We start from the raw sequence: 16,379 nt of genomic DNA, 5'->3' as shown, positions 1-16,379 counted from the left end.
TCAGTAGCGCTGAGTAGCGCTATCCACCTTCAAGCTGGAGATTCGCTCACACTCAGCGGAGAGCTGCTCTAGCGTGACGTCGGTTCTCTTCTCGATACGAGAGAGAAGTCTCGTGCGCACGTCCGCATCAGCATCATCCTTTAAGCCGCACACTAATATCAGGCATTTGAACTGCTCCTCGCTCATTGCGGACAGCTGAAAGTTGACGCAGGAGCGGTTCACGCGGCAAACAAACGACACAAAATCCTCCGTACGAGATTTCGTTAGCTGCAAACACTTGTAGCGCTTACTCACAAGCGTTTCAGCTCTCCCAAAAAGGGCCTTCAGCTTTTTCACCATTTCATCGAACGGTATCTCCCGAGGAACGCTGGGCAGGATGAAACTAGCGTAGCGTGCGTGCTCCGCAGGGCCTAACTTGCGCACCAGTAAGCGTACCTTTGCTGCATCGTCGAGGCGGGAGGCATCCTGTGCGAACAGGTCCTCGTAGCGCGCGAACCACGTATCGAAAGTTATTTCGGATTCCGCCTCGTACCGGAACTCGGTGATGCTACCCGAAAACGCATCAATAATCAACTCCGGATTACTGGGGGCAATGACCTGCGTCGGGAAGGCCTGGCTTTGCTGGCTTGTAACTTGTGACTGCTGCAATACTTGCGTGATTAGTTGCTGCTGTTGCTGCATCTGTTGCTGCACCTGCTGCTGCTGCTGCTGCATCTGCTGTTGCATTAACTGCATCATCTGCATCAGCATCGCAGAATCGGGTGACTGCGCCGGCACTGATGATGACGCAGCAAAATGCTGTAGCGATGGCTGCCCCGCTGCATTCTGCGATGGCAGATTCACCGTTGGCACAACATTCTCGTTCGCGGGTGGAAAAATTTGCTGTCCCGTAGCAAAACCAGTCGAACGCAGCAAGAATGATCTTCGCTGCTCTCCTTCCATGGGGAAATCCGATGCACCGTTTTCGCTGGTGCTCATCCTTCTGCGTTTTGCTCGCGGGCGCGTAATTTTTCGAACAGCACAAGCTTCACTCACAGTCGAAATGCAATGAAAAAAAAAAAAATTTTTTTTACGTCGCTTTTTTTTTACTCGTCGCCACTTTTATGTTCTTTCGATCGCAGAGGTGGTCGAATAAAACTCACGCGTTACTAATAAATTTACTAACGTATGTATTCAACTTCACTCGGTTACAATTGGTGTTGGCTTCGAGCACGCTTCCTTGCTGACCGCTAGTTCTTCAGTGCGCGCTGGTGTTTGGCGGTCAACGTCCGTGACCGCGCAACCGATGACCCGGATCGATCACACGCATACATTGACGGATGATGCTTTGCTGTCATCCGTGAGTTACCGCCGTGAATGCGTCCGGGCCAGGTTAGCTCACAACAAGTGTTGCGTACGACCTCATTATGAAGTAAAAGCATTTATGCGGATGTAGCGAAGTAAAACACTTCAAGTTAAAACATCTCAAGTTAAAACAAAGTTCAAGCAAAACACGCCTCAAGCAATAGCGCGCGCTTCAGAAACGCAACAAACATAAACAGGTAGTCAACCGTTCTCACGGTTCAAAAGAGGAAGTAGCTTACGCAATTCATAAACCTTAGGTACATGTCGCATTAAGTATAAATAAACTTGTTATCAAAATAGTCATAATTACAGTTGGCTGACCTATATGTGGTCAGCAACTAAATAGCATATAAGAGATGAAAACCTAAATAAACCAAGCGCATTCGAACACAAACCTCAGAATCGCTCGTTTCTTAATAGTCGGAGGCACTCTCCGGTCGACGAAGGAAAAATATACCCGACTCGGTGTAAAGCACCGGCGTTGGGCGCTGCGACGGAGCGACACATCCGCCAGCAGCATTAATGGTGGCTCCAGAGAGGATCTAACGACCTCCTCGTAGTGAATAGCACGTGATTCAGTCTAGCATAAGCGCCGAAGCACCGTGAGTGAAATAGAACGGCAACTAAGTGCGTAAAACAGCACGACCGCCAAAAAACCGCGAGTGAAAGTGCGTAAAATAGTGAAGATCACAACCGTGAGTGAAATAGATAGGCAACAAGGTGCGTAAACCAGCACGACCGCCAAAACACCGCGAGTTAAAGTGAGTGAAATAGTAAGGATCACAACCGTGAGTGAAATAGATCGGCTACAAGGTGCGTAGACCAGCACGACCGCCGAAACACCGCGAATGAAAGTGCACAAAGCATTAAAATCAACACCAGGAGTGGAAAAGAACGGCAAATAAGTGCGTAACTAAGCACGACCGCCGAAACACCATAAGAATAAGGTGACATCATAAACAAAACCCGAGAACCGTTAGCGAACCCAAGAGCACGGAGGGTACCGACAACGATATAAACAAACTAACGGCAAAACGTCAAAAAGCCAAATCAGCAAAAGGCTACGCCAACGTAGTGACCATTCGGTGGTTACACAGCAAGGTCGGCGACAACGAAATAAAAACAACGAGTAACAACAATCAGCTTAAGTCTCAATGGAAATAGCTGATTAAAAACATCGAATTAAACAACAACGAGTAGGCTTACTCGGTTTGGAACGGACAGCAAGCAGTGACTCATCGTCAGGTCCGACAAACAAAACGAACAGCGAGCGACTAGCGGCAAGTCCACCGGCGTCTCCAAGCAGCAAGCAGCAAGCAGCGACTCATCGCCAGGGCCGGCAAACAAAACAAACAGCGTGCGGATAACGGTCAGTGCACCAGCGACTTCAGGCAGCAGACAGCGATCGCAGACGTTCCAAGTAGCAGAGCGGGGCCGGCAATAACGTGACTGAAGAAAGCATCCAACCTACTAGAGACGACTATACAGCAGTAGTCGGACCAGAGAAGAACCCACAAGATCGACTAGCATCATCAGCAAGCGGACATCCGTGATACGGCAAACACAGGCATCTAAACGCTGAGTGAGTAACAATGGAATTCATTACTAATCCAAACGGTCATTGTAAACTTTGTACTAACAAAGATGAGTGGGGGAAACAGGTCAGTTGCACGGAATGCGACAGGTGGTTTCACCTGAGTTGTTTGGGGGTAAAGAGTACCCCAAAGAATTTCGTATGTTCAAAATGTAAGAAATCTGAAGAAGAAAGGAAGGAGATAAAGAAGGCTCTAGAAGAATCACAAAGACTTTGCGAATTATTAAAGGAAAAAAGAGAGAAAGAATTAGAACAAAGTAGTAACAATAAAAAGGATTTGGAGCGGTTACAAGAGGAATTAAACGAAGCCGCTAACGATGGGAAAGAAATGCGTGAAGCATTAATTCAAACAGAGAAATTATTGCAGGAAAAGATAGATAATGAAAAACGAAACAAAGAATCACAGAAGCAGCAAGAAGAAGAAATAGAAAGATTGCAGAAGACTCTTGAAGATCAAATCATAATAGAACCAAAAAAGCAGGAAACAAAACAATTGCTAAGCGATAATGCTCCGAAACCCGAAACAAGTGAGGAAAATATTTCGCTTACCGAAAATATTAACAGACTTGTAAGCGCACTAACTGCTAGTTCTTCTGCTGGCAAAAGTACGCTTATGGAACTTCCTGAATTTGATGGTAGTTATAAACTATGGCCTCGATTTAAAACGGCCTTTGATGAAACAACTAAGAAAGGAAATTTTTCAAAGCTGGAGAATCTGAATAGACTACAGCGATACTTAAAAGGGAATGCATTAAAATCAGTCAGTGGTCTCATGTTAAGTCCTGATAATCTCGAGAGAATTATCGACCGATTAGAAAAACTTTATGGTAACCCCGAAAGCGTCTACAAGTCTTTGCTTAACGATCTCACAGCTTGCAGACACATATCAATAGAAAATCCAACATCAATAATAGAGTTTTCTAACGCGTTGAATAATATGGTAGATAATATGAATCTACTGGGGAGAACACAATATTTAAATGATCAGAGGCTCCTAAGCGACCTCATAGCACGGCTATCAACAGATCTTAGAAATAAATGGATTGCAAAAACATTAAATGATCAAGAGATTCACACATTAAGTTATCTTGCATTATGGATAAAACCAACCGAAGACCTAGCGGCAGTGTTGGTAGCAAATGAAAATGGTCAGAAATTTCGAGGGCACCGATTAAATGCTCACTTACAGCCCAAGATGTATTCTAAAGACAATCAGTGTCTGGTATGTGGAAGGGCTCATGAAACAACTCAATGCCAAGAGCTCATAGATAAGCCAGTATGGCAGAGATGGAAGCTGTTAACCCAAAGGGGCATTTGTTCTAATTGCTGCAAATACAAAAACCATAAGGCAGTTAGCTGCCGCTTTCCTGCTCAATGCAGAGTGGAACGTTGCTCACAAAAACACCATACGTTGCTCCATAGGAAAGAGGAACAATCCCCATCATACATTCCTCCACAAAGATTAAACTTCCACAAAGAGGACAGAAAGCTTTACTATCAAATCATACCGATCACATTATATCACGAATGTGCGGAAATAAAAACATTTGCCTTGTTGGATCCAGCGTCAGCAACAAGTCTTATTGTTGATGATGTAAGTAAACAGCTGCAACTAACAGGGCCCAATATGCCTCTTAAATTATCGTGGACGAATGGAAACATACAAGACGAACCACATAGTCAAATTGTTTCTTTGAGGGTACGTGGGCCAAATAATAAAATGCTCAACATCAAGAATCTACGCTCGGTGAAGGAACTCGACCTTCCCAGACAAACGGTAGATGCTAAGAAATTAAGCAAGATGTACAAACACTTCAAAAATATCGATTTAGAAAGTTACTATGATGCCATTCCCACAGTTTTATTAGGTCTCCCACATGCTTATTATACTCAAAGCATTGGATATCGCTCCGGAAAACCTATCCAGCCAGTAGCTCAAGAGACTCGTTTGGGATGGACAATATTCGGAGGAGGAAAACATTATTGGCAAAATGATATAAACAAGTGTAGTCCTCTATTTACAATCAAAGATCAAAAAGAAGAAGATGAAAAATTAATGTCGTCACTCATGCAGAAATTTTTCTCAACTGAAGAGTTTGGAGTTAAATCGAACGAAGCGCCAATGCCAAAATTAGAACAGCAGACACTGGAAATTATGAAGGATACCTTGGCATATAAGGAAAACCGATACGAGATAGGATTACTTTGGAAAGAAGACAAACCACAGTTACCAAATAGCTATCCCCAAGCCCTGACAAGATTAAAATCACAAGAAAGAAAATTAGAAAAGGATGTTGAATTAAAAGAATGGTATCACCGAACTATTGCGGAATACCTAAGCAAAGGATATGCTCGAAAGGCTACCCCTGGGGAGCTGCTCGAACATAACCGGAAGATAAACTATATTCCTCACTTTGCTATAGTAAACAAGAACAAGTTTCCACCTAAGCCTCGTCTAGTATTTGATGCAGCCGCAAAAAATGAAGGAAGGTCACTGAACTCATTCCTCCTATCCGGTCCTGATGCTACCAACTCTTTATTTGGTGTACTCATCAGATTCCGCGAACACGAAATTGCTTGCTCTGGTGATATAAAGGAAATGTTCCACCAGGTAAAGGTTAAGCAAGAAGATCAGTGTGCTCAACGTTTTTTGTACAGAGAATCTCCTAACAAAGACCCTAAGGTCTATGTTATGCAGGTAATGACATTTGGAGCGACATGCTCCCCAGCATGCGCACAATTTGTAAAGAATCTAAACGCTCTAAAATTCGAACAACAAAACCCAAAGGCGGTGAAGGCAATTACCGATAATCATTACGTAGATGATTATCTGGATAGTTTCGCCAGTATTGAAGATGCTGCCAAAACAGTAAACGAAATCATGACAATTCATGATAAGGCTAATTTTTTTATACGAAACTTTGTGTCAAATTCTCATGAATTGATAAGCTCTCTTCCTGAGAACAGGAGAGCGAATAAAGAGATGCATTTTATCGAAAACAAGGATGATACTTACGAGAAAATTCTTGGCATGCACTGGGACACGAGAAACGATACTTTCAGATATAAACTGAAAATTCCACCACTAGAGGATAAAAAATTGACCAAAAGGAATATACTTTCAAAAATAATGAGAATCTACGACCCATTGGGCTTGGTCATCAATCTCACTACGGAATCAAAGGTCCTCATGCAAGAACTATGGAAGGAGAAAGTTGACTGGGATGATGTATTGCCAATTAACCTCCAAAGAAAATGGCAGGAATGGCTCGACGCTATAAAAACTGTTGAAGATATTAAGATCATCAGATCCTATTCAAACATTAAGGGAGACTGTCGCAGAGAGCTGCATACATTTGTAGACGCCTCAGAAAGGGCTTTCGCAGCCGTGGTATATCTAAAAACAATACAGGGTGATACAGTAAATGTCAATATTTTGGCAGCTAAGTCAAGAGTAGCTCCCACAAAACCACTTACAATACCAAAGTTAGAACTTCAAGGGGCAATACTTGGTGTAAGACTTGCCGATACCATTAAAAAGGAATTGAGACTGAATATAGAGGAGGAATTCTATTGGACAGATTCAAAGACAGTACTAGGATGGATCAATTCAGAAGCTCGCAATTACAAACAATTTGTGGCATGTCGAATAGGGGAAATTATCCATCGAACATCAAGAATTCAGTGGCACTGGGTAGCTTCAAAAGACAATCCAGCAGACGAAGCTACGAAACCTAAACAAGGGCACTCGATATGGCTAGAGGGTCCAGATTTCTTGAAACAAAAAACATTAGTTCTTCTGCAGAAATGTCAATGGGAATCCTTTCCAGAGGAAATGACAAATTTAAGCCTGGGAAGACCCATTCCCCAGAATAGCTCTATAAAAACATTAAACCCTTATGTGGAAGACGGCTTGTTGAGAGCTAAAAGCCGCCTAAATAACATAAACTACTTACACCTTGATACGAAATGTCCAATAATTCTACCAAAAAGGCATCATGTAACCGAACTTGTAGCAAGACACTACCACTTACGCTATATGCACAAAAAAATGGAAACGACTATTGCAGCTATTCGACAAAAGTATTGGATAATAGACATACGCGCCGTCGTTAAACATATGATAAAAAATTGCCAAACATGCAAGAATGAGAGGGCAAAACCAAGTTACCCGATGATGGCATCACTACCTGCGTGTAGAACAGCAGCGTTCCAAAAACCGTTCACACACACGGGAGTCGACTACTTCGGCCCGTTAAACGTAACTATAGGAAGAAGAGTTGAAAAAAGATGGGGGGTGTTGTTTACTTGTTTAACGACACGAGCAACTCATCTGGATATTGCAAACGATCTAAGCGCAAATACGTTCATAATGTGTCTTAGAGCAATGCAGCACAGAAGGGGAAAGATAACTGATATCTATAGCGATAATGGGACCAATTTTGTTGGAGCCCATAATCAGCTGAAAAAACTAATAGAACGTTGTGCAATTGAGGGTATTAGGTGGCACTTTAACCCACCGGGAGGGCCACACTTTGGAGGTTCTTGGGAACGACTCGTAAGGGAAGTAAAGAGTCTGCTCCCCACTAACAAAAATTTTCCGGAGGCTACATTGAGAGCAATCTTCACGGAAATTGAATTCATCATAAACAATAGACCACTGACCCACATACCAATAGAGAACAGTGATGATGAAGCACTTACCCCTTTCCATTTTTTGATAGGCTGTTCCGGCGAAGCCGAACCAAGCACGTTGGAAACGGAAGTGACCAGAATCAACTGGAAGATCGCCCAAGGGGTTGCTCGCAATTATTGGAATCGCTGGATATCTGAATATCTACCAACAATTGCAAAACGGGGAAAGTGGCACGACCCTGCGAAACCGCTAGTAGTAGGAGATATAGTAACCTTCCCTGACGAAAACAAAACTGGGAAGTGGTTGAAAGGGAGAGTAACAAAGATATACCCCGGGAAAGACGGACATGTGAGATCAGTTTCATTACAGGTAGGTTCCACAGAACTCCGAAAACCTGTTGTGAAACTAGCTGTCTTAGACGTTAGAAGAGGCGAAAATCTCGAAAACACAAATTCATTGCAAGATAAAGAGTCTAGACACAAGGATAAAGAATCATCAAACAATAAGGATAGTAAACCAACCGAACGGCGAAGAATAACACGATCGTCAAGATGAATAGGTGGACAACAGTAGTAATGATGTTCGTCAGTTCCGCATTTGGTCTAACAATAACACCGATTACGGAAGCTGAACTTTTCTTTGATCACTTAGGGACGCTCCTTATTGAAAGAGGAGCTTGGGAAACTACGTTCCATACAAAAATATTCCCAAAAAACGACACCAACATATTAACACAGATAAAGTACGATTTAAACGAAACGTTGAATCCAATCAACGAGACTGATACTAAGGTTCAGAAACTTAGGGAAAGCCTTATCGACGAATGCAATTATGCTATCAATCTCGTCAAAGAGGCAACAAAATTCAGAGTTAAACGCAGTGGCGGAGTATTCGGAGTCTTGAAGGATTTTATTTTCGGAGGAAATGAGATAGATGAGCAACTCTCGCTGCTCAAATCAACAGAAGATTTAAAAATATCCAAGATTTCAGATAAGTTAGATGATGTGAATAATAATCATAAAAAGATAATGGAGCAAATAAGTGCTAAGGTAGCAATGATAGACGAAGGAGCAGCCAAGCTCCGGAAAGACTGGAACGAAAGTAAACGAAACATTTTTAACAAACACATTCAAGAAACAATTATGCTAGGGAATACACTAGTTCAACAAATAATAAATAAGTATCAAACTTTAAGGGTAGATCCCTTGAGTCATTTCAACGAGCTAGAAACCATTTTGGACATCAGATTAAGGTCAAACAATGACGTAACAATTGAGGCTCCTATATTAAGGAAGAAGGAATTAATAGCAGGAGAAGTAATACTTCATATAGAACATATAGTCATAAGCAAGGATAAATTTGAGATTTTTGATATAATTCCGATTCCAGACTTTACAAACGGTACAATGCTAAACATAGAAGAAACACGTGTAGCAGTAAATAATGATCAAAGCTATGTATATCCACATGAGATGAAGCCTATTAATACAACTCACTATCTTTCATCTAAAACCATAATCAGAAAAGAAACAGATTGTATAGTTGCCGCACTCCTGCACATATCAATTGCAACAATTTGCTCGATATCGCATATAAAATTACCTCTTACTAAATTCTATATGTTGAACCAACCAAACCAAATACTGTATTACTCCGCGCAACCACAGGAGATTTTTTTTGAATTGTAACGGCACACTTACGAATCCCGCCTACAACACGGGCATTATCACGCTTTCACCGGCATGTAAATTAGAAACCAGATCGATGGAAATACGTCCGGTAGTGGTGAAGAAAAACGAAATGTTCAAAACATTTTTTAAGCCAATGAAGGAACTACCGTTTAAAACCGCCGTTTCTAAAAACGTCATTTACTACATGTTAATAATAACAACGCTCGCGCTCATACCATTAACTATATTTGCGATTTTTGCGATTAAAGGATGTAATAGAAGACGTCAACGTCCTCCACCGTTTAAGGCACCAACAGAAGCGTAACCTCTCACGAGAAGTTACGGGGGCCGGGATGTTGCGTACGACCTCATTATGAAGTAAAAGCATTTATGCGGATGTAGCGAAGTAAAACACTTCAAGTTAAAACATCTCAAGTTAAAACAAAGTTCAAGCAAAACACGCCTCAAGCAATAGCGCGCGCTTCAGAAACGCAACAAACATAAACAGGTAGTCAACCGTTCTCACGGTTCAAAAGAGGAAGTAACTTACGCAATTCATAAACCTTAGGTACATGTCGCATTAAGTATAAATAAACTTGTTATCAAAATAGTCATAATTACAGTTAGCTGACCTATATGTGGTCAGCAACTAAATAGCATATAAGAGATGAAAACCTAAATAAACCAAGCGCATTCGAACACAAACCTCAGAATCGCTCGTTTCTTAATAGTCGGAGGCACTCTCCGGTCGACGAAGGAAAAATATACCCGACTCGGTGTAAAGCACCGGCGTTGGGCGCTGCGACGGAGCAACACATCCGCCAGCAGCATTAACAAGAATAAATTTCTGCGTAAAGTCAGGGTATGACAGAGCTTGGTCTGATGCGATTATTGTTTTTAATTTTTCAAAGCTTTGTATAAACTCTTCGCCTTCAAAGCTTTCATTTGTCTCTTTTTTTCAAACATTTTGAAAGTGGTTTGGTTATTTTTGAATAATCCTTAATAAATATTCTATAATATCCAGCTAACCCCATGAATCGCTTGATTTCTTTCTTAGATTTAGATAATCTCCATTCCAATTTTTTTTTACTTTTTCGGGGTCTGGCTTCATTCCCTCACATGTTACAACATGTTCTAAGAATTCAGCTTCTCTACGTAAAAACTCACACTTATCTAGCTGAATTTTAAGATTGAACATAGCTAGACATTTTAATACCACTGTAAGATTTTTAAGTGGGTTTGCAAGTCTTTTCCTATAACAATTATGTCATCTAAATACACAAAACAAATTCTACCTATTAACTCGGCTAGAATGCCGTTCATTGCCCGCTGCAAGGTAGCAGGGGCATTTTTGAGCCCAAATGGCATTCTGTTAAATTCGTAATGACCATTAGGGTCCTGTTCCGGAGACGGGTTAAGGCCGTAATAGAAGCCAAGGGCGGATATTTAAAAAAAATGAATGAAATACATGGTAAGCTACTATTTCTAAAACAAAAACAAATTCCCCGATGATTAATTTTGCCATATATTTGTTTCTTTTATTTTAATGAATTTTTAATTTTAATTTTGCCATATTTTTTTGCCACCGGTAACAAGAATACTACAACTGAGAGGCACACAAATAGGTTGCACACCGCTATTACCAGCAAAATTTACACTAGGTTGAAGATCGTATACAACTCATCATCGCCGGCGAGAAACTACCGCACCACAACAGCTTACAACCTATATAGTAACTAGCTGGACGTACACACCTTTACCAAGTCTGATGGAAAGCGGTGTTTACGATGCGGAAGGCCTACAAAACATGAAAAACATGGTGTATGAACAAGGTGATAAGAGAATAGCATCTTCAGTTCGACATAAAATTATCTGCATCCTAACCTACAAGGGTTTACTTTTGACGCGCTCGTATCAGAAAACATAATTCACAACGCGTTTCAGAAATACTGGTCAAAACTAGTATCATGGTTAACCTGGCTCGGCAACGTAACATCAACAGCTATTGTTTAATTGTTTATTACTCGTTCAATGGATAACAATGGATCCGTGGCAATGTTCTTAAGTCTAATATTAGTTTATGATAAGTTGAAAGATCATCTTAATGATGTTACATTGTACCGTGATGCTTTATGTTATTATAAGTTTAGTTTATAAGATCAGTGATAAGGCCAAAGATGGCCAATCACTTAACATTTACAAATAAACAAATAAACAAATAAACAAATAAACAAATAAACAAATAATTCGTTTGTAAGGCTGTTTTTAAAGGATTGCACTGAGGATCCAAAATCAAACAAATGACGAACTTCGTTGAACACCCTAATCATGGAGTTGAGGGGGTCTCTAGATCCATATCCAGTTCGACTACGGTTCAGGGCAAGTAACGGACGAGAGCGAAGCTGAACAGCAGGCGCGTAAAAGTTTAACTGCTAGAGCAGGGATGGACAGTCCATGTTACTTTGCAGTAAACCAGCCACAAATAGTTGTTGTGCGGTACGGCATCGGATGTGGAGCGGTTGTAGTCCGAGAAGCTGAAGTCGGACATAAGGTGGTAACTGACTGCCAGGTGGCCAAGGTAACAAGCGTGTTGCATATCGGGATAAGCGACGCTGTATCGATTCCATTCTCTCAGAAAGTCTTTGGGTTGAGGGCTTCCAGCCAACACAGGCGTATTCGAGTACCGGGCGGATAATACCGCAGTATAATGCTTTCATGCAGACTGGGTCTTTGAAATCTCTTGTTATCCGAAACTACATGCCAAGCAATTGATTACCTCGGGTAATCACCTCCTCTCTTTGTTGTTCAAATGACAGCTTTGAATCAAGTATGACTCCGAGATCCTTCAGAGCATTAGTGCGTTCTATTGGTAAACCGTTAACTGTGTAGCTGGTGTTCCTAATTTCTCGTGCTCGTGTGAATGAAATGACTCGGCATTTTTCAATGCAGAGGCTCAGGCGGTTTCGATTGCACAATTGGTGAAAATCGAGAAGGTATTGTTGTAGCTCGGAGTGGTCTGAGTCATTTTTTATCGTTATGTAGATTTTAATGTCGGTTCTCGTAGTACAGTCGTCAACGCGTACGACTTAACAACATGCCCGTCATGGGTTCAAACCCCAAATGGACCGTGCCGCCATACGTAGGACTGACTATCCTGCTATGGGGGGAAATCAATTTGTCACTGAAAGCCAAGCCCACAAGTGGTACGGGCAGGCCTTGACCGACAACGGTTGTTGTGCCAAAGAAGAAGAAGAAGAAGATTTTAATGTCATCTGCATACATTAAATGATTCGCTGCTGATACTACATGCGATAGGTCGTTGATGAACAGTACGAACAGTAGTGTACCCAGGTTGCTACCTTGTGGCACACCAGATGATGCAATGAAAGACCTTGAATGGCACCGTTGGAAAGATACAGCATACGATCGATTGACAAGGTACGATTCTAACCAGCATATTAAGTTTCGCCCAAGTCCCAACTTATTCATTTTGGCTAAAAGGATGTTGTGATCGATGCTATCAAAAGCAGCCTTTAAATCCATATAAACTGCATCTGTTTGCATCCTGCTATCCATGTTACGGAGACACTGTGATGTAAAGTCAACAAGGTAAGTAAACCTATCGGTATCTATGTATTTGGAAGAGCAGTAAAATTCATTATCGATACAATAATACATGGCAGGATTCTCGTCGAGATCGACGGGGTTGGATGGCAATTATTAGCATCCTTTTGGGATTCCTTAACAAATCTGCTATCTCATCGAGGCCATAGACAACAAGCAGCCAATGTAGCAAGCCGTCAGCATCGTGCTAGAAGAACCACAAAATGAAGAACTACCTACAATTCAGGTAATATCTTGTCATGGTAAGCCGAGTTTTCTGTATCCAACACTAAAAATCGTTGCAGGTCCAGCAAACAACGAGATGACAACAACTCCAACTCCGCACTCACCCTCCGCAGCGCTCTTCGCGTGACAACGATTGCGAACGTCAATAATATACGCATTTAATTAGGTAAATAACAAATAGTTAGGTTATACCTATCATTTTAGTTTTCTTCTTCATAGCTAAACGCTGCGAATAACGGTAAAACTTGCAGTTTTACGAGGGCCGGGATGTTGCGAACGCAACGATAATAACTCTAATTCATATCTTAAAAACATAATACAAAACTATGTTCATCCAAAAGCCTCATAAGTTCGCATTTTAAACTTACAATCTTAAACTGAACGAGAGCAGTCGCGTCTGCGTTTTTCCTTTCACTCGATAAGACTCGTCTTCGTGTAGAAATCACACTCGTGATTTATAACCGGATAAACATGCTCGCAATTGATGGCCTTTGGCAAGACAATTGAAGCAAACCCCGCACCGTTTTGCAATCTCGAACCTTTCATTAAAACTCTGAAAAGTTTACTAGCTCTGAGTTCTAGCAGCACTGCATACTGGACACTTCACTAGCTGTTTAGGTTCACTCACTACCAGGCTCCTTGCCACTATTTTCGGCTTCGTACTCTCCGTTGATGTTTTCTTGCTGATATCAAGCTTCTCAGAAATTCGACACTGCTCCTCCAAAAACTCCATCATAGCAGCGTAGGAAGAAAGTACGTTCTTCCTTTGTTTCATCTCCCAAGCCACTCGCAATTTCTTGTCTAACTTACCAGCTATAAGGATGACCAACATTTGCTCACCCAGACCATCTACCGGAAGGTTCTGATTCTTCAACGCCTCAACGTTTTCAGTGCAGGTGTCAATCACTTTAAGAAGGCTCGAAGCGGGGTCCCTGGTTGATCTTGGGCAAACTGAAAAGGTTTTCAATGTGCTTATCCACAACCACTCTTTTGTCTTCATACCGCTGAGTGAGAACCTTCCAGGCAGCTTCGTAATCGTTGTTGTTTACCAGCTCGTCGTCGATGATACCAGCCGCCTTTCCGACAAGGCAGTTTCGCAAATGAAAAAGCTTCAGGGCCGGTTCTTCTTGCTGGTATCGGTTCATCACCGTGGTGAACCGCCTTGAACGAATACCACTTTTCGTACGACCCATCAAACGTCGGTAGGGGCATTTGCAACGGAGGGAGGTAGGGCTGAGCCTGCTGCTGGGTTAGTGGGAGAGCAGGTGGAACGGCTACTTCAACTTTCGTTAAGGCATCGAAACACGCGGTAGGTTTCAACGAAACTTGATTGAAACTTGTCTCTCTTGGTCATCGTGCAGCGTTAACTCGTAGATTTTGTTCTGTATTTTGTTGCTCTCACTATAGATGTTTTCTAAAGCCTTTTCCTGGAGTTGAAGGAAGCGCACGTTTTTACGTTGAGGTTAGGCAGCTCTGCACTGTCACACAAAGCTGCACACACACCACTAAGCTTTCCACACACTGCTTCCCGTTGCTTCTACGACATTTTCAGTTGTGCCTCCATTTTGTCGGAATTGTCTTCCACTAGCTGTTGTTGTGATGATGTCGTCCCACGCTTAACTGGTGTTCGTATTAGCTTTTTCGATCGAGTAACGAAAGAGTTCGAAAAAGTGTTTTGAGAGTTTTCAAAGAGAACGAAATTTTCAGGCGAGGGGTAGGTAGAAACACGCGGTGGGGGCCCGGCTCAAGATCGGATCCGAAGTCCGTTGTTTTGGGCTCGAAATTAAAAATGGCGGATGGAGCGCTACCACGGAGAGAATACGCTCTCTTGCTTGCCTTTAAAATACACGAGGCGTTCTCGCTGTAAAGAACGCTCGCTCGCGCTGTTTCAGCATAACCCTTCCTTCCCGTTTCTTTCGGCTTGCGCAGCGCTGAGCTGGTACCCCCTCTCACTTGATTCAAGCGAATTGCGCTGCGCTGGACTGACACCCCCTCCCACTCGTTTCTTTCGTAGCGCGCTGTGCGCTTTCCTTCACACGGACTTGGTGCACCCGAATCAAAACAAAAACTTGAACACATCAAACTCGGTTTATATTTTATCACTTTTATTGCAAATAAAAGCACATTTAAATACATAGCTTCACACAATCTTGCTTCAAACCACACACATTCATTATATAAAAAAATCGTCGTATTTCAAATAGCCGTCTATCTGCGTGGATCACGTTGTTGATGTTCAATACAGCAAAAAAAACATTGAAATAAAGCAGCGCAAATCACTCATTTATGATAAATGGTGAAAGAAAAGCGCAGCTTCATTTCAATGTGCACAACACTTCAACACTTAGCGAAACTTCGATCGCCCGGGACTTAGGCTAACACGCGCGCGGCCTTTCACGGCGAACGCTTGAGCTGAACTGACGATTTCGTGTGGTGGCAAGAAAGGGAGCGCACAGAGGAACACTCGCTGCACTAGTGCGAGCGAGACACCGATAGCCGCATGCCGCTGCGAGAAAACCAAACTGAGCGCGCAGGCTGAAAGTGAACGCACACATTCACACATGTGTAATTGTGTTTCTATTTTTTGTTTCTGATTTGTCTGAAGTAATTAGTATTATGTCATCAGCATAAATGTGTAATGTTGTAGGTGTACGGACGTGTGTTCAGTCGAACGTCCAAACGGAAAAAGAGAGCCCGCTCGGGTTTATTAATTTCTTTTATACAAATTAACACTAACACTTACAGATTAAACTTAACGCATCTAACTTAACGAATCTAACTTAACGAATCTAGCTAAACGAACCTAAATGACCTAATTAGATAAGAACGCGGCTACACTACACGCCCTTCCTGGTAATAAAAGCTTTACACTACACACCCTTTCTGAAGGGGAAAAAAAAAATTCATGTATAAAATCTAACTATAAAATCGCTTGACCCTATTTTTATGAATTGTTTCAATTCTATTTCCCATTTTCACCTCTACATTTTCATCGCAATCTTTAAATACAGTATAAGGGCCAGTATATTTTGAGTCTAGTTTCTTACCGGCTTCGTTTCTTAGAAGCACCTTTTCTCCTTTTTTGTATTCCGCTGGTTTTGCATTTTTGTCGTATATTATTTTATTAATTTGTTTATTGGTAGTTAATTTATCTTTAACTATATTATGTGCTATCCTTAGCTTTGCTTTTAAAAATTCAGTGTAATTGTTCATGGTTGTGGAAATTTGCTCTTCTGCGTCCTCTATTACATTTGATGGTAGCTTTGGGTGTCGCCCATATAATAAG

The 16,379-nt window shown here is 41.8% G+C and overlaps 1 protein-coding gene across 1 annotated transcript; it reads right to left on the bottom strand.

Annotated features, from left to right (window-relative positions):
- LOC121600770 lies at nt 1-1,298 on the bottom strand. Its single transcript, XM_041929557.1, has 2 exons — nt 1,143-1,298; nt 1-1,025 (listed from the first exon to the last, which is right to left on the bottom strand). The coding sequence occupies exon 2, from the start codon at nt 976-978 to the stop codon at nt 1-3; it is 978 nt and encodes a 325-aa protein (XP_041785491.1). The 5' UTR covers nt 979-1,025; nt 1,143-1,298.
- Between the last annotated feature and the right edge of the window lie 15,081 nt (nt 1,299-16,379).

This window comes from Anopheles merus, chromosome 2R (genome assembly GCF_017562075.2).
Source record: "Anopheles merus strain MAF chromosome 2R, AmerM5.1, whole genome shotgun sequence".
Taxonomy (NCBI): Eukaryota; Metazoa; Arthropoda; class Insecta; order Diptera; family Culicidae; genus Anopheles; species Anopheles merus.
The sequence above is the reverse complement of the archived record's forward strand: the minus strand, read 5'-3'. Positions and strand labels throughout refer to the sequence as shown.